At 52.9% G+C, this 18,505-nt stretch overlaps 1 protein-coding gene and 1 long non-coding RNA gene across 4 annotated transcripts; one reads left to right on the top strand and one right to left on the bottom strand.

The window, feature by feature from the left end:
- The first annotated feature begins 52 nt into the window (after positions 1 to 52).
- PRCD (photoreceptor disc component) lies at positions 53 to 10,685 on the top strand. Of its 2 annotated transcripts, XM_043905433.1 has the most exons (6): positions 53 to 186; positions 2,329 to 2,500; positions 2,813 to 2,881; positions 5,228 to 5,308; positions 5,698 to 5,789; positions 10,184 to 10,685. In XM_043905433.1, the coding sequence occupies exons 2-4, from the start codon at positions 2,427 to 2,429 to the stop codon at positions 5,247 to 5,249; spliced, it is 165 nt and encodes a 54-aa protein (XP_043761368.1). In that variant the 5' UTR covers positions 53 to 186; positions 2,329 to 2,426; the 3' UTR covers positions 5,250 to 5,308; positions 5,698 to 5,789; positions 10,184 to 10,685. The 2 variants fall into 2 exon arrangements, with proteins under 2 accessions (XP_043761368.1, XP_043761367.1); XM_043905432.1 differs by lacking the exon at positions 10,184 to 10,685 and having other exon boundaries at positions 5,698 to 6,175.
- On the bottom strand, positions 4,475 to 18,483 carry LOC122695484. 2 transcript variants are annotated; one of them, XR_006341393.1, is made up of 3 exons: positions 18,428 to 18,481; positions 17,321 to 17,352; positions 4,475 to 4,870 (listed from the first exon to the last, which is right to left on the bottom strand). It is a non-coding gene; the product is annotated as an uncharacterized LOC122695484 (long non-coding RNA). The 2 variants fall into 2 exon arrangements; XR_006341394.1 differs by lacking the exon at positions 4,475 to 4,870 and adding an exon at positions 11,382 to 12,888 and having other exon boundaries at positions 18,428 to 18,483.
- Positions 18,484 to 18,505: the final 22 nt, after the last annotated feature.

Genomic DNA, 18,505 nt, shown 5'->3' with positions numbered 1-18,505 from the left:
GCGGGGGGCGGGGATGTGGTCTGCTGGAAAAAATGTGAAAAAAAAATAAATCCGCTCCAAACCCCCAAACTCGTGTCCGTGAGCCAATTCCAGCAAGGTGAAGGCTGGGCGCGGTGGGGGCGACGCGGCCGGCGCCTGCCAGCCCTCCAGACCGGAGTTTGATGGCCGGGTGGGGCTGGGGCGTAGGTGTGGCGGGGGTACTGGGGGTCTCGGGAGGAGGCGGCTGGCAGACACCCGGCGCGGGGTCGCGCGGGCCGCACAGGAGTGCGCCGCGGCGGGTGCGGGTCTGGGGGCGTGTGTGCACCCTTCCCGCCAAGGGGAACTGACTCTGAGTCAAACAGTCCCGGGTGTTTGCGGTGTGGCCGCGAGCCCGAGGGGGCGGACGCGAGCCCCTCCGGCAGCGCCGCGGTGGGAGCTGAGCTCTGGTTAGACCCCGCTCCTTCCCCGAGCCAGCCGCGGGGCCCTGGCGCCACCCCCAGGGCTCCGGACCCCAGACTCCGAAGGGTTTGGGACTGCGGTCATCTCCCTGCTCCAACACCTTACAGGAAAACCCCGGTGCGGAGACAGGAGGGCGGCTGTCGAACTTGAGCGGCCAAGAGGCCTGAGCCCCTCTTTCCTTTCCCGCCAGTACCCCTCCCCCTAGGTGCACGCAGGTGGCCTCAGAAAGAAGGCCCTGGAGGCCCTGGGTGACTTACCAACTACACAGGCAGGCCAAAACCTGGCGCTCCCCTAATGCTGGCCCTGGAGGAACGAAGTTTGAAGGAGAGGCAGCCGACTGGGCAAAGGGGCCTTGAGGTGGGGATGGTGGGATGTCAAGTAGTCCTGGGGAGGGCCAGGACGCTGGAGGCATCTCAGCTGCCAGGGCCTGGGTTAGGGAGGGGTTCTGTGGGTGAAGACAAGTTCTTGTCCTGGTGGAATTCTCAGGGAGGCGCGATTGGACCAGAGGTGGGGACGGTACCTCTGAGAGCCACCCGTATGGTGGGGGTCCTGCCTCTGACTCCCAGTTGAAGCCAGAGGCTGCAAGCATCTGAAAGCTGCGAGGGCACTCGTCGGGTGTGTCCAGTTCTCCCTAAGGCTTCCTGGTGACCCTGCCTATCCAACTCTGTCTACTGCTCAAGTTTAGCAAGAGGCGTAGCACGGCTCTTCAGCTTTGGTTGATGTGCTTCTTTAAAAAATCGTGTTTCCAAGTAGAGTGCCCTGGCACAGCCCCAGGTCTGGGCCTTGATGGAGTCCAGGATCCAGGTACCTTGCTGGAACCCTGGGCAGGAGGTCTCTTGCCAACAGGTCTCAGCTGAGGGAGGGCAGCGCCAGTGCCCTCCTCTGGGAGTCTTGGAGAGGGATGGAGGAGAATGGGTGGGCTCAGCTTCTTGGGCCACTCTAGACCCATGTCCTCGCTTTTGATCTGTGCTCCGCATGCTGCCTGGACCAAGGCAGAGCACGCTGTGCTGGGCCACCTCAGAAACTCCTCTGAGAGCTTCCCACGGCCAGTGCAGTGGCCTTCCAAATGGCGGCCCAAGAGATTCCCCTGGGATGTGGACAGAAAGTAGGAGAAAATTACTTTTATCTCAACCTTTACAAGCTTTATGTATGTCTCTGGTGGCAGGACTGTGTTTGCACAGTAATATGGTGTATAATTTATGAGTGGATGCATATGATTCCTTTTAAGTGCACCCGTATGTTTCTTTCATGAGTGCGCACTTAAATTCTGCTTTTTACTGACGAGGGTATGTAATCGGAAGCACTGGGCGAGGGCTGTCCAGAGGTTAGAAGTGAACCATTTAGCCAGCCCAGCCCTTCACTCCCTGGCCTCCCTTGTCTTTCTGGCTTCATCATCTATATCCTTCCTCTCTCTTCCTCCCCTCCTGATACCTCCCCTGTGACATCATGCCTCCACCAATACTCGAATTCCAGTTGCTGGAACATGCCTTGAGTTTTCACGCCTGCAGCCCTGGCAGAGTCTTCTGTCTGGGGGCCCACTCTTCCCTGAGCCCCTGCAAATTCAGCCAAGATGAGAGAGCCCAACTTCTCTCTGAAGTGTCTCCTGATGCTTGTAATTCCCAGAGAGTTCTGTAGGCGTCTTTAATCGCCTGAGTCTCTCCGCGGTGGGTGGTGGCCATTTGTTTAACTTGCCAGGGAGTTTGTTTTAGACTCTAAGCCCCTAGAGGGCCAGGCCCAGGGCTTAGTCATATCTATATCCACAACAGGCAGAGGGCGGTTTACCCGGCCACTGGGGGGACAACCTGGGCCCAGTGAGGTTAATCAGGCTTCACAAGGTCGGGTCTGCTGACCCCACTAATCAGCTTGAGCCTCCTAATCCATCGCCAGCAGGAACTTCAGGACGGAGGGCAGGGGCTCGGGAGAGCTGGCGGGGGCCATCTTGGCCTTCTCCTACAGACTCGGTCCGGAGGGGATGGGGCAGCTGAGACATGTGCACCACCCTCTTCCTGCTCAGCACCTTGGCCATGCTCTGGCGTCGCAGATTCGCCAACCGGGTCCAACCGTGAGAAACTCACTGGGCCATGGGCTGGGGGTGGGGGTGGGGGAGGGGAAACAATTGGGCTGAAGGCAGGCAGAGGTTGCCTGGACTCAGCAGGGAGGCTGGGAGGGACTTGCTGGGGAGCCCTGAGAGGCTTTCCCTTGGAGTAGGGGACACTGGGAGTTCTTTGAAGATGCTGGCTGCAGCCTCTGGTCCCCAGAACCCAATATGGCTTAGGTCTTGCAGAGAAGCAGGAGAGGGGCCTGGGGTCCAGGGTCTGGGGTCTGGGATGCAGGTGTTGCCCACAGCTCTGCTGACCTCTTTTCCCTCCTGCAGAGAGCCCAGTGGAGTCGATGGGGCAGTTACGGGCAGCAGCTTGGAAACAGACCTCCAGTCCTCAGGCAGGTAAGGCAGAAGAGCCTGGAGTGGAGCAGGGAGGGCGTCAGGCATCACTAAGGAGGCTGCCACTGTCCCTAGTCCCTGCCCAGGCCCTGGGGTGTACGTGTGTGTGTGTGAGTGTGTGTGTGTGTGTGTGTATGCGCTCCAGGCTGGCCCCTCACCCCAGCTCGCCTGTTCCCTGTGTGCCTATGGTGGGCTGAATGTATGTTTTCTCCAGCTGGGTGTGGGAGTCCCAGCCTCCCCTTGTGGACCCAAACTGTTCTGTCTTGCGTGTCCGAGTGTGGGGTGGCCCCCAGGGCCCCCCTGTTGGGAGGCGCAGGGGCAGTGGAGAGAGGGAGGAGGCAGCAGCAGCTCTGTGATGCTCGGCCTGCCTTCCCTTCCCCCTCCCTCTCCCGGCCCCCGCCCAGTCTCGGCAGCTCCGCTGCCTGAGCCTCCAGCAGGATTCGCTGTCCGGTCCCCAATAGAAGGCGCGGGAGGCGCATGACATCACCGCCACCGAGTGCCATTGGCTGGGCAGCCCCTGCGGGCAGGACGCTGTCTCCAGTGGCCAGAAAGTTAACTCTTCCCTCTTCTGAAGCCATGTGGCCTTTAGAAGGGGTGAAGCTAGGGTCGGGGTGTGGGGGGGGGGTGGGGATGTCTGGACTTCTCCTTCCCCAGGTGACTAATGTCCTTTGATGAGAGGGGCTCTATGCCCAACAATACACTGAAAAATTGAACAATGTTTGTTAGGGACACACTGCGGGAGATGTGGGTCTGTGCCTGCGGGCCCACCTGGTGTGGAGGCCTAGCTGAAGAGGGATGTTCTCTCCTGTAACAGCTTCTTTGGAGCCCCTGGCACTGCTTCTCTTACTCCCCCGTGAGAGACAGAGTGTGATGGCCTTGGGCCGCGGGGACCCTGGGAGGAGACTGTCTCCCCACAGGGCTCAGATGGTAGAGACAGGCAGCATGTGCACGCACGCTTGTCTGGGTGCCCCATGTCTCGTCCAAGGCGTGGGGGACGTGCCTGCAGTGTGACCCCCAGATAGGTTGAGATGGGCAATAGAACGTGAGTCTTTCTTGGTGTCTCTGCCCTGACTTCTCAGTCTTTGGATTCCTCTAGGTTTGGAATGTCAGAACCACGTCCCCTGGCTCCCTGCCCACCCCCAACTCCGTCTCCCCTACCTCCCCTGGGTCCCCAGGAAGCCCAGGGCCTGTGCAGGAAGCAGAGTCATTTCTGCGATGCCCTTCCTCTTAGTTCCCCGACTGGGGATCCAACCCCGAAGGCGGTGTCTTAACCACTGCTCCTCCAGGAAAGCCCCGTGGTCCTCACTGTTGGGTTTGGGTCTAGAGTGGGGCAGGCATGCGTGCTCAGTTGCTCAGTCGTGCCCGATACTGGGCAACCCCATGGACTGTAGCTCACCAGGCTCTTCTGTCCACAGGATTTCTTAGGCAATCACAGTGGGTTGCCGTTTCCCCTGCCTGGTAACCTTCCCGATGCAGGGATCGAACCCATGTCTCCTTCATTGGCAGGTGGATTCCTTACCACTGAACCACCAGGGAAGCCTGGAGTGGGGCAGCCTGAGTTTAAATCCCACCTCCCCTCTTACTGAGAGCCTGTGGGCGAATTATGTAATCTTTTTATTTATATGTAAACTGAGATTAATAACAGAGTGGTTACCAGGTTTCTGTGAGGTTTGAGTGAGATAACCATTATAATGCACTGGGCACAGAGTAACTGCTCAATTAACACCAGGTTCTCTCTTGCTGTTTTAAGATCAGTGCTTTATTCTTCCCCAGGGGCTCTCTTCCTCAGGGGATCTCACTCAGAAGATCCCCTGGCCCCAGAGGTCTGGCACTTCAAGTGTTTCTGGGTCTTGTCAAGGTTGCAGGAAACTGAGGGAGAGGGAGATGGAAATGACTTGCTTGAGGCCGTCCGCGAAGTTTGTGGTTGATGTGGGACTGGCAGGTCTCTGACTTCAGAGTCCATCTCCTCCACATGAAATGCCCCTGGAGCTTCTGTAAGGAGAGAAAAGGCCAAATCTGGGACCATCTGGCCGGGCCTGGTCTGCCGTGGCCTTGCCAGGACTGTTAACTCTTTGGGACTCAGTTAGCTGGAGAAACAGGTCTCCCATCTACCCCTCCTGCTGATGGCAGCTCCATGGAGGGCTGGCCTGGGGGCGGGGAGTAGGGGGGCATGGAAGATGGGGGGTGCTCTCCATTCCACTGTCGTTAATTCCAACTGGCTTCTGGGGGGCTCCTGCTCCTCTATTGTAGGGTGAATCACTAGGTGCAGGGGTGGGAGAAAGGGGAAGACTGGAAACAAGGGCAGGTCTATCCCTCCAGTTCTCTGACTCCGTATTCTTTCCTGTTTAGGGAGAAAGAGCCTCTGAAGTAAGCCCTGGTCTCTTGAGGCGGAGCTCAGCCCCAGGGCCTGGGATCAGCTGGCCACGGCAGGTAGGGCAGGGTCTGCAGCCTCGTGGGCTGAGAGCAGGGCTGGGGACACGGCGGGAAGGACACAGAGTCCACGAGGCCTGGCTGCGTGGGAGCGGAGCAGGCTGTGGTCACCACGGAGGTTGAGGGTAGGAGGGTGGACTCCTTCTGGCGGCTCCTGCCCGGAGCCTGTTGTGTTCCAGGTCACAACATAAGGGTTAGTTTTAAGAGAACAAGGGGTCATCTCAATAGCATTTTCTAGGCCTGGGGATGAGGTGGCAGTCCTGCTGGGGGCCTGAGGGCTGTCTAGAGGACTTCTCAGGGAGAGGCAGTGCTCTGGGATTCCACTCTGAAATACAAGCCCCTGCTCTGGGATGGGACAGCCAGCCCATCAGCTGGGTTTTCTCTTTCAGCTCAAGTCCCGGTGTGCCCCCCACCCCGGAAGGACAATGTGCTGGAAGCAGCAGCTGCAGGAGGGGGACCAGGGAAAGCAGTTGTCGAGAAGGTAGACTCCCCTTTCGGCCCGGACCGCTGGTCTGCACTGCCCCAGGCCCTGGTATGAGGCTCCTGGAGAAGCGGGCCTGGCCGGGCAGGCGGGAAGGGCGGAGGAGCTTGAGCTCTGGGACAGGCTCCCTTCCTCGGAGGCCACCCAGAGAGAGGGACTCAGTAGGGTGCCCCAGCCCTGTTAACTCTGGGGCAACAGGAGGGAACAGTAAGGAGTGAGGAGACTCCAGAAGTGAGGGACAGCGGTGGCTCATGTTCGCCAAGGAGGGGCTGCCTGTCGTCCTCTGCTGAACCCTCACAATAACCCATGGAGGCTGGTCACACAATCATCCACGGTTTAGAAATGAGGAAACTCGCAGAGAGGTTTGCTGACTTACCTAGCGTCACCCAGCCAGAAAGTGGGGGACCCCAGGCTCATAAGGGGGAGGGGGTGCAAGCCTCCTGAAACCACCTGGAATCTGCGGCTGCTCAGGGGAAGAAGCGGTTTCGCTGGCCTGGCCACCCATCGCTGGCAGCTCAGCCCATCCAGGGCTGTGTGGTGTCACTTGGCGGCGGTGGCACTCACATCCTGTGACATTTGCCTCTCCCCAGTCCCCAGAGCTCACCCTGCTGGCGGCTCTGCTGAAAAGAGCTCTAGGAAGGGCCGGCTGGGTCTGTGAGGTGTCTGCCTGCAGCTGGATGGAAGCAACTCACAGCTTGTCCTCGCAGAGTGCGTGCGTGTGTGTGCACGCGCGTGCACGCAAGCCTGTGTTCCAACTGGGCAGCAGCGTGTGGGAAGGGAGAAGCGTGACACTTGTTTTTGTCAGTCTGCTGACTGCTCAGTAGCAGCGGCGGCGGCCTCCTTTGCCCCCAGCTGCCCTGCCATTTCTCTCTTTACGATCCTGCCTGATCCTGAGGGGAGATAAAAGGAGATTTCCGCTTCTGCTCCCTGAGATCCAGGCGCAGACCCGGCAGGCAGCTGCTGCCCACTGCCTCGCGGCCATTCATCTTCCCAAGCCCCCCTCCTCCCACGTGCATCTCTCCTCCCCCTCCAGCCCCCACTGCTCGCCCCCTGCTAGGAGCGAGGCCTCTGTCTGGCCAGCCCCCCGCCCCTTGACTTTTGGAGCTGGAGGAGCTCTGTAGACAACAGGGACGGCTGAGATGCCGCAGACTCGGGGAACCCGCTCTCAAGGGACAGGGAGGAGGCACAGCCTGCGGCAGGGAGCCTGGTAGTGCTGTGGGGGCCTCAAAAAGTAGGGCAGGGCGGAGGCAGGGGAAGGGTCGCACCAGGGGAAGGAGCTCCGTGTTGGAACCGAGTCAGAGCCCCACTGCCCGTCTGACATGGGCCACAAGTTCGTGACCACCTGTCTCAGCTCCCGTCAGCCTGTCTTTCTCCGGGAGGCATCACCATCCTGGTGACAGGACTCACAGGCTGAGGGCCAGAGGGCACTGTTCCCAGGACCTGGCCTGTGTTCCCTGATCCTATCTTTGCATTCATTCTCTAATCTCTTTGCCATATTCCTGTCACTTCATCCTGGCTGCTGCTCTCTGCCTGTCTCTTTCTACTGGGCTGAGGAACTGTCAGAGCAAGGTCGGCTCGCTGCACCGGGGCTGGCTCACCGCCCAGACACACATCCACAGAGTGACACCCCTTTGCAGCCCTGATCTCAGAGTCTGCCCAGGAGGTGAAGGCGCCCCTGGGGACCACTAGCCGGAAGAAGGGAGGGAAAGCGAGAGGAAGGGGATGCTGGGGTGGGGGGAGGTGTCTGCTGGGCTTGGAGGCTGCCCAGGCCCTGGCAGCCGGGGTGCCATGTGGGCTGGGCGGGAGGGGCTCTCTCCCCCAGGGAGCAGGCTGGCTTTGGTGGGAGCAGATTGTGTTTACACCTTCCCCACACGCCCGGCCCACGCTCGCCTCTTATTCTCAGGGCTCTCCCACCCCTGGGCTCTGCACAGTCTGCACGCTGGCAGCTCCTATTGCAGAGTTGCCACCCTCAGCCGAGAACTCCTCTTCAGGAGGCTGCCCGGGGCTGAGGTGCCCCTTCCTCGGCCCACTATCTCCCATCCCAGCAGCTGGGCTGAAGCCCATGCAGGGGGTGGACCCAGTGTTCCCAAGAGACTGAGTCCCTCTCCCTCCCATTTCCTTAGAAAGAGCTGCTGCTTGGAAATGAGAGCAGAAAAGTTCAGGAGCTTGGTAGATCAGCTATAACAAGAAGGAGGGGATTAAGGGCGACTCGAGAGAGAGAGAGAGAGAGAGAGAGAGAGAGCTGGGTCCCTCCTGGACCAGGGTGTGGGCTGTTAGGAAATAATTATCAGGGATTTGAGAGCGAGAGCCCAGGGTCGGAGCACCAGGTTGAAATCTTGACTCCACCTCCACTTCATACCTCTGTGGCCTTGGGTACGTTACTGAATGTCCTGTGCCTGTTTCCTCATCTATAGCACGGAGATAATAGAGTTAGTTTCCTGTCTCACAGGATTGATGCTCAATTAGATAATGTGTGTGGCGTGTTTACCATGTTACTAAGTGTTCAATGTATGTGAGCTAGTGGGATTGTGTTTGTAAACTGTCAGTTACTGAACAATTACAGAATAATCAGTAGGTAAATCTAACAGCTAGAGTCCCTCCCCTCTTTCCCACGGCCCCTCCTGGCCTGTCTTTCCACATAGACGACCACCAGGCACTGGGCAACTCTGAAACACACGAGAGGACAGCAGAGAGTGGCACTGCTGGGTGGGGGCCACCGAGTAAGACCTAGCACCCAGTGAGATAGTACAAGAGCTGGCTGCTGTCGCTTCTGGGTACCTAGAACCCCGTCCCAACCTCCAGGGGGTGGGGACGGTTCTGGCCTGGACACCTGCCCCCCCCAGAGGCTCCGCTTCTCAGCTCCAGAGAAGACAGGCGGCGGTTGCCCTGATGCTCTTCCACCCTCCGTCTGAATGCTAATCTCCCTGCCGTGGGAGCCTGAGTGACAGGGAAAAGGTTGCTCGGAGCTGCAGGGCAGCCGCCGGAGGCAGGGAGGTGCTGTCTTCTGCGACTTCTGCGGCTGAGGCTCAGGGCCGCTGCCAGTCTCTCCTGGAGCCTGGGAGACTGGGACACGACCAGAGAGCTGACAACGTGGTGGGGGTGGGGTAGGCGAGCAAGGGAGGCAGCCGCAGCAGCGCCTGGCGTGACTGGGGAGGGTACCGGCCCATCCCAAACATGTCTACAGACAGGATGGTCCTGGGCAGCGGCAGAGAGCAGAGGCCCGGTCCTAGACTGGCGGGACACAGCCCCATCTGAGGCAGCCATGATGACACAACACGACAGCAGGGGGCCCAGCTGACCCCATGGCTCCCGGGACGCCCTCTGCAGGCACCCCACTGCTGGAGAAGCCCAAGACCTTGAGATAGAGCCTCAACAGGAGAAGAGCCAAGAGGCTGATACCGAGGTTTACTTTGATGATAATGATACTACTACTATTATTAATAACGGCTAATAGGTCTCAAACACTCTGTGCCAGGCGCTGTGCCAAGAGCTTTATTTATAAGCACTGTCTTATTTATGAGGCAGGAACTGCTGTTAACCTCATTGACCCAATAAGGAAAGAGGTTCACAGAACTCACTCAAGGTCACTCACAGCTGGTGGCAAAGCCAGGACCTGCACCCGGGCAACGTGATGCCGGAGCTCGTGAGCTGGCAGGGCAGGAAGGGCCTGAGTCTCGAGGAAAGCGAGGGTGACCCAGCCTCCAGGCATAAGGAACCAGTCGTGGCCCAACCTGGGCGGTGCCTCTGCAGGCAGGCCGGGAGGGGTCTGCCAGGGTTATCTCTGTGCTCTCTCTTCTGGAACCCATGGTTCAAGGGTAGACACTTGGTCCTGAAACGGCCAGTCCTTGCCTGCCAGCTGACAGGAGAGAGAAGAGCGGGCTCTGCAGGATCTGTCATCCTCTCGGGGAGGAGGCAGTGGCCACCGGCAGGGGTGACAGACAGAGGCCAGCACTCAGAGCCACTGCCAATCTGCTGTCCCCTTCAACCAGGGCAGAAAGAGAGAGGACATAGCCAGCAGCCTGGCTGGAGGGGGAGCTGGAGGAGGCGGAGGGCTTCGAGCAGGTGGCTTCGACAGGGAGCCCCTGATTTAAACTGGAAACAAGTCCTGGTACATAAGGACTACAGACCCTCTCTGTGGGATGCACATGCCCCCTAGTGGGGACTAAGCCTAGAGGGTGGACAGAAAATTAAAACAGAAGTAATCGATGACCATGACCTGTAAGCCTGGGTGGGAAGGGCCAGTCGCATCCTTTGGTGAACACACACACGTCCATTTAATGTCACATGCAGAAGCCAGCTGAATTAAGCATTAAAGGAGACTATTAATGTATTCATTTGCTTGTTTATTTGACAAGCACATATTGGGAGCCCACAACATACAAATCTTGTATTAGGTGTTGGGAGTGAGACAGCGAAGAAAGACAGTGCCTGCCCTGCCAATTAGAACAACGCCAAGACCTCGGCCTGGGAGACCCAGTTCTGCCAGCCCAGACACTGCCTGGCCATGTGACCGTCCCTTCTCTGGACCTCCATCTCCCCATTTAACAGGAATGTGTTGAACTCAGGTGGGCTGGTGCTGGTGATGTAAAGGACTAATGACCGTCCTCAGGGAAAGAACTGTCTACTAAGATGAAGGGGATCAATCAGATGACCTCTGGGGGCCCCAGAACTTCTCCCAATCAAAAGAGACTCTGATGGACTGTCTCTGGAGGTGCTAACAAGGACTCGCTCTCTCAATAGACATTTATGGAGTGTCTGTGCGCCAGGCACTGTGGATGCCGAAATGAATTAGGACTTCCTGCCACAAACAACTAGAAAACTGAGCAAACTATAAGAAACAGACACTTGACAAGAGGCAGCACACAGGATGGTGACCTCATGACTTCCTGGGCATCTGCCTCACAGTTCCCTGCCTGCAGCGTGGGGCGGGGGGGGGGGGGTTGGCGCAGAACATGCAGACCACGCTGGTCTCACTAGGGCAAGGAGGCATGATCAGAGTTCAAGACAGTGTGGCGGGGGGTGGGCAGAGGAGGCAGTTCCAAAGGACATACACACAGATCGATGGGATCCAAAGACAGAACAAAGGTGCTTCAACAGAGAAAGGAAAATCTTGACAACAGAAAACAGAAAGCACTAACCATAAAAACAAAATGGATAAACTGCACTAAATCAAAACTGGAAAGACTAGGAGAAAATATCTCACAAGCAAATATCTGAGAAAGGCCTTGTGTCCAGAATACATAAAGAACTTTCACAACTCAGTAACATGATAGGCCAAAAAAAAAAAAGGGAGGGTTTTAATAGACTTGTTACAAAGACGTACACATAGGGCCAATATACACAGAAAGATGCTCAACATCACAGTCAACAGGGAGATGCATGTTAAAACCACAGTGAGATACTACGACATACCCACAAGAATGGCTAACATTAAGACTGACCGTAATAGGTCCTGGTGAGGGTGTGGAAGCAGCGTAACTCTGAAATATGTTGCTTGGGGGAATGTAAGCATCGCAAACCACTGGGGATACCAGTTTGGCAGTTTCCCTTGCAGTTATCCAAGAGGAATGAAAACTTATGTCCACAAACAGATCTGTATAAAAATGTTCATTGCAGCTTTATTAATCATAGTTCCAACAGCCCAAATGTCCATCAACATGTGCATGGATAAAAAGATTGTGGTATATTCATCTGACAGAATAATACTCAGTAATTAAAAAGGAAATGAACGACTGTTATATGCCACAGCATGGGTAACTGAGGGAAGCCAGACACAAGAGAGTACCTGCTGTAGGATTCCATTTATAGGAAATTCTAGAATGGGCAAAACTAAGCTATAGTGACACAAAGCAGGTCAGTGGTTGTCTGGGGTCAGGGTTGGATGGAGATTGACTGTAAAAGGGTGTGACGGGGATCTCTGGGGGATGAAAATGTTCTAAACCGTGATGGGGTTGTGGTTGCATAGGTGTATACACTTATTGGACTATTGCACTGTACATTTTCAAATGGATGCATTTTATTTCATGTAAATTATGCCTCAATAAAGATGACTTAAAGAGTTTAAAAAAAAAAACCACCAAGAATAAAGCTTTGACTCTTGTCTTGCTTACGGTCTAGTGGAAAAGCCAGACATGAAAACAAATTATCATAAAATACTGGGTATTAAAAGAAGGGTGTTCACATAATAAGAGTTCCACTTACTGTGTGCTTCCCTGTGCTTTGCACGCACAGTCCTAGAACAGTCCTACCAGGTTCGTGAGGGCCTCCACCTCCTCCTGCTGCAGATAAGGAGCCCCAGAGAGAGGTGAAGTCATCCGCCAGGGGTTACTTAGCTCAAATCAGCAGAGCTGGGACCCGACTCCAGGTCCGCTTGGTTGCAGAGCATGTGTTACCTCAGCCAGCCGTAGGAACGTTGGAAAGAGCTAGGGGACTGTCTGAGCATCTCAGGTAAGACTTTGCAGAGGAGATGCTGAAGCATGAGTCGGGATTTGCTACGCATAAAGGGAAGGACGAAGGGAAGGAAATGTCCAGGCAAAGGAAACAAGCAGCATGAGAGCGGGTGCTGCAGCAGTTATGAGAAGGGGGTTTCTGGGAAGGGGAGTCACGTCCAGAAAACAGGAGGAAAGGTCAATGGCATATTATGTCCCCTTCAAATTCACTTATTTTTAAAAAGCCTTTTAAGCAATAATTTTATGAGAGGCAACAGATCTGCAGAGCAGGCAAATGAAATGTGTGTTATTGGTCACCACAGGAAGGAATCCACTGCAACCCAAGGTCATCCATTCTCAATACACAGGGTACACGTTGTCCTGTTTCTTCTCCTCGAGAAAGTTAAAAGCTCTGTGCAATGGTCCCAGATTTCTGATGAATGGGATTTGTGACCTTCTTTCACAGTCCTGAGAAACTGAAGTGGAAAATATCTCTATGCTTTGAGGATGTGCTTTCTAGCCGGATGAATTGAAATCACTGGAGTTAGCAAAACATGATCCACTGTTATGGTGTATCTTCCCAGGAAACCCAGCACAATGGTCAAGACCACAGGTTTGAGGCTCAAGGAGTTCTCAGCGCCTTCACACACTAATGACTCATTTTTCTGCTCCTGAGTTGAAACACAGAAGGATAACGACAGGGCTGTTGTGAGAGTCAAATGAGACAGCAAACTGAAGGTGCTTAGGGTCAGCAAGTTTTATACATTAAATTTGGGCAGCTTTTTGTATGTCACTCAGATCTCAATTAAAGAGGTTTTTAAAACTATGTATACTCTTCTATTTATTTATCTTTGGTTGTGCTGGGTCTTCATTGGTGGATATGGGCTGTTTCTAGGTGCTGTGAGCAGGGGGCTACTCTTTGTTGTGGCTCAGTTGACCTGCGGCATGTGGAGACTTCCTAGACACGGGATCAAACCTGTGTCTACTACATTGGCAGGCAGATCCTTAACCAGTGGACCACTACAGAGGTCCAATATGTAAAGTGGGTTTTTTTAAAAATGCACTTAAAACAGTGCCTAGCATGGAGTTAACACTATACACCAGCTATTATTTTTTTCAGGGTGGTAATTTGCTCGTGTCAGTTCATCTTCTTTATTTTGCCATGACCCATTCTTCCCGAGAATAATCATCAACAAAAAAGAGAGAATGACTTGGGATATGTCAATCCTATCATTTACAGTCATATCATTCTAATGAAACACCTAGCTTAAGATGGCTTAAACAATAAGGAGGTTTCTTTTTTAAAATCTCCCACTCTGTATTTCACTCAAACTAAGATGCCAGTGCTCACAGGATGCCTCCCACATTCAGAAATACTGACATGTAAAAATATGTGTGTCTGAATCAAACTAAAGGTCTGAAGGCTGGGGACATTGGGACTGGCTTCTCCAGCAGCTCAAAAGCATCTTCAAGGACTCAAGGTTGTTCTGTCCATCACTGCCAACCTTCCGTCTTCCTAGGAAGCAGCCCTTCTGGACACAAGGTGGCTCCCATGGTCTCAGGCATCACTTCACGGGGTCTCAAAACCAGAAAGGAGGCTAATGTTTTTCAAAGCTAGAAGACTTTCCCAAATGTGGCAGAAATGCACTGCAGACCATTTGTTAAACCAATTCCTGGCGAAGGGAAGAGATTTTTCATGGGCCTGGTTCAGACTATTCAAGACTCACTCCTCAGGGCAGGGCCGGGGCTTGCCTCCCAGCAGCTCTGTGGTGTTTGTGACATGGAGGAAGGGCAGTGGTGGGGCTAAGGGTGCCTGCCACACAGGTGAACTTCCGGGAATATCACTGGTGCAACTGCTCCCCATGTAAGCAGCCAACTGCTCGGGAAATACTGCTCCTCCTTCGTGTTCTTATTCATAAAATTAAACAGAACTTTCCAGTTAAGACATTAACCTCAATATTTAAAGACTCTTTTCTATTAATGTGGGTTTCAAATGTGTGTGCTCAGTTGCTCAGTCGTGTCCCACTCTTTGAGACCCCATGGACTGTAGCCCACCAGGCTCCTCTGTCCATGGGAATTCCCAGGCAAGAATACTGGAGCAGGTTGCTATTTCCTTCTTCAGGGGACTCTTCCCCACCCAGGGATTGAATCCATGTCTCCAGGGTCTCCTGAAGGGAGATTGGCAGGTGGATTCTTTACCACTGAGCCACCTGGGAAGGCACAGTTTTCGAATAATACCAAGTCTTAAAAAACTCAGCAGTGGCCACAGGACTGGAAAAGGTCAGTTTTCATTCCAATCCCAAAGAAAGGCAATGCCAAAGAATACTCAAACTACTGCACAATTGCACTCATCTCACATGCTAGCAAAGTAATGCTCAAAATTCTCCAAGCCAGGCTTCAACAGTATGTGAACCGTGAACTTCCAAATGTTAAAGCTGGTTTTAGAAAAGGCAGAGGAACCAGAGATCAAATTGCCAACATCCACTGGATAATCAAAAAAGCAAGAGAGTTCCAGAAAAACATCTACTTCTGCCTTATTGACTATGCCAAAGCCTTTGATTGTGTGGATCACAACAAACTGGAAAATTCTTCAAGAGATGGGAACACCAGACCACCTGACCTGTTTCCTGAGAAATCTGTATGCAAGTCAAGAAGCAACAGTTAGAACTGGACATGGAACAACAGACTGGCTCCAAATCAGGAGAGGAGTACATCAAGGCTGTATACTGTCACCCTGCTTATTTAAGTTATATGCAGAGTACATCACGAGAAACCCTGGGCTGGATGAAGCACAAGCTGGAATCAAGATTGCTGGGAGAAATATCAATAATCTCAGATATGCAGATGACACCACCCTTATGGCAGAAAGTGAAGAAAAACTAAAGAGCCTCTTGATGAGAGTGAAAGAAGAGGGTGAAAAAGTTGACTTAAAAGTCAACATTCAGAAAACTAAGATCATGGCATCTGGTCCCATCACTTCATGGCAAATATTTGGGGACACAATGGAAATAGTGACAGACCTTATTTTTGGGGGCTCCAAAATCACTGCAGATGGTGACTGCAGCCATGAAATTAAGAGACCCTTCTCCTTGGAAGAAAAGTTATGACCAACCTAGACAGCATATTAAAAAGCAGAGATGTTACTTTGCCAACAAAGATCCATCTACTCAAAGCTATGGTTTTTCCAGTAGTCATGTATGGATGTTGAGAGTTGGAATATAAAGAAAGCTGAGCATCGAAGAGTTGATGCTTTCAAACTGTGGTGTTGGATAAGACTCTTGAGAGTCCCTTGGACTGCAAGGAGATTCAACCAGCCCATCCTAAAGGAGATCAGTCCTGACTATTCACTGGAAGGACTGATGCTGAAACTGAAACTCCAATGCTTTGGCCAACTTATGTGAAGAACTGACTCATGTGAAAAGACCCTGATTCTGGGAATGATTGAAGGTGGGAGAAGGGGACGACAGAGGATGAGATGGTTGGATGGCATCACCAACTTGATGGGCATGAGTTTGAGTAAACTCTGGGAATTGGTGATGGACAGGGAAGCCTGGCGTGCTGCAGTCCGTGGGATCACAGAGTCAGACACGACTGAGCGACTGACCTGAACTGAAATCCTATCAGTGAATGGAACTTTGTGAGCTGACTGCCTGAGCGCAGCAGGTCAGCTGACTAGATTTCCCCTCTGCAATCAGAGCCAAGGTCCCTGCACAGCCCTGGGGACTCCTGCCCTGTAAAGCTTCTGATCTACTTCTGTCACTTATCTCTAGACTGTGTGACTCTCTCCATGTAACAAATACAGGTCTACACTGGCCTTGAATAATGTAAAATTCAAATGTCCTAGACCTCACCAGCAAATGAAGTCACAACATCATTAGCATTTCCCTCTCAAGAGCTCTGAGCCCTTGCCCCCTCATTCAGGAACGCTAGCGCATTTTGTGTTTCCCAGTTACTTCTGGATGGCCTGTGCAGTGTGCCTGACACGTACTCCGGCACAAGGCCTCACTGCATTTTGCTCAGTCACTTGGCCACAGCCCAGCAGCCCGTGACACCCCTATCCGCCGTGAGCCTGCTGCTGTTCTACCAAGGCCCTGTCAGGTGTGAAAGCTCCACTGTGTCCTCTGGCACAGGTGCCCTTCTCGAGCTGGGACAGACAGCCCTGACTGCACACTGGGTGGCAACTAGTCTGGGACCCAAGACAGCCCCCTGCCTGCAATGTAGGAGACCTGGATTCAATCCCTGGGTTGGGAAGATCCCCTGGAGAAGGTAATGGCAACCCACTCCAGTATTCTTGCCTGGGAAATCCCATGGACAGAGGAACCTGGCAGGCTACAGTCCACAGGGTTGCAAAGAGTCAACACAACTGAGTGACTAACGCTTCCACTTTTCAAGACAGCCCTGCCAGAGCCCAGAGCCCTCAGTCTTTCACAGATCAGCTCCTGCAGCCTCTCATCCTCATTCTTCCTGCCAGAAAATGGCTGGAAACAGTGGAACAGGTGCCCATCATCCACACCCCACTTTCCAGTTTCATCCCTAACCACTCATGAAAACACACAAAATCTGTTTTCCTTCCCCTTCCCCACAACCCAAAACCCTTCTATATAAGATCAATTTATATGTATATACTCACAGTGCAGTATAACTTCATCATAAAAGTACAGACTCTACAGGCTAGGATCAAACCCCGATTCCACCAGTTACTAGTGTGTGAACTGGGGCAAGTTATGTAACATTTCAATGTTCCTCTTTCCCCATCTATAAAAACAGGAGTAGTGATAACATACTTTACTGTGCAATGGTGAGGATGAAACGAATTAATATCCATAAAGTATTCAAGCAGTGAATGTCTCACAGTAAGTGCTACAAAGCGTTAGCTATCATTATTGTTTTGCCAGCAGATCACCTGCCTACACACAAGCAGCTTTTGGCAAATTCCACACTTAGAGCCTGAAATAAATTTAGCCTGCAGGGAGAGACCTCATTCTTTCTTTTGGTATTGTACAAAATAAATTCTCTTCAAGGGTAAAACAGAGAAACTTAGGGGCCAATTTCACACAATTGGAGCTATTGCTGAGTTAATGATTGTATTTGTGGAGTACTTACTGTGAGCAGAGGCAATGGAATACCAACTAGGTCTGTGAAGAATTTAAAAGGAAAAAACAAATTAGACTTCTGCCATGAAGATCTTACAATCAAATTAAGGAAGGCAAACGTTAACAAATGTGGTAACTTGAAAATAAGTCCCCGAAACATATTACTACACACAGAACAATTTAATCCAGGCTTAAATGCCACTGAGATCATTGCTAAAGGGCTGATGACAATGGGGAAAGGGTGATGCAGAAAAGGCTTCGTGGTCTTGCAACTTTACTATTATTATTATTACTACTGGTCGCAGGACATGCAGCACGTGAGATCTTAGTTCCCCGACCAAGGATCGAACCACTGTTTCCTGCACTGGACGCCCAGAGTCAACCACTGGATTGGCAGGGAAGTCCGCACATTTAATTTCCAAATAGGTATCAATTCTGGCTCTGACTCTAGTTGTTTCTTTGCCCTTTTACAATTTCAAAACTAAAGCAGGATGGCTGATTCATGTCAATGTATGACAAAAACCGCTACAATATTGTAAAGTAATTAGCCTCCAACTAATAAAAATAAATGGGAAAAAAAAAAAAACTAAAGCAGGGGTGACTGCCTGAAAAATAGTCCTCAGGAGTAGCAGACAGTGTTACACCACTGTTCTTTTCGTAAAGTATAATTATTTTTGCGTGGCGCCCCGGGGGTTCAGGGGAATTTAGAGCCCGGCCCGGCCGGGCCCGACTCGTCGCTCTCTGACAAACCCTCTTCCGCCCCAACTAAGAGCAACGGAGCGGGACGAATTCCCCGGGAATCTCCTTTTCCTTCACTAACGCAACCACCCGCTCCATGACTCTAATAAAATCCGCCGAGCAATTAACTACAAAGTCCGGTGGGTGGGACTTTGTAGTTCCCAGTTCCCTCAGCCGTTCCTCTCGAAGCCCCCTCGAACTTTTTGCGGCCCCAACCACCCAGCCAGTCTCGGCCAGGGACAGCCTGTTCATTCAACAGATAGCGACTTTGTGACCGAAACGACCGTCGGTCTCCGTTTTCTAACCGCCGGGGTTTCTATACAGAGCAAGCCTCCCGCCCTGGGATCTCTACTGTCCCCAGCGGCGGCCACCATCTTACCCGCGTTCCAGAGCCGCGGGCGCCCCTCAGCGGCCGTTGCTCACACTACATTTCCCAGCAGCCCTTTCTCAATAGCGC

The sequence above is a fragment of the Cervus elaphus genome, chromosome 5 (genome assembly GCF_910594005.1).
Source record: "Cervus elaphus chromosome 5, mCerEla1.1, whole genome shotgun sequence".
NCBI classification, from domain to species: domain Eukaryota; kingdom Metazoa; phylum Chordata; class Mammalia; order Artiodactyla; family Cervidae; genus Cervus; species Cervus elaphus.
Note: the sequence above shows the minus strand (reverse complement) of the source record. Positions and strands in the feature narration are given on the sequence as shown.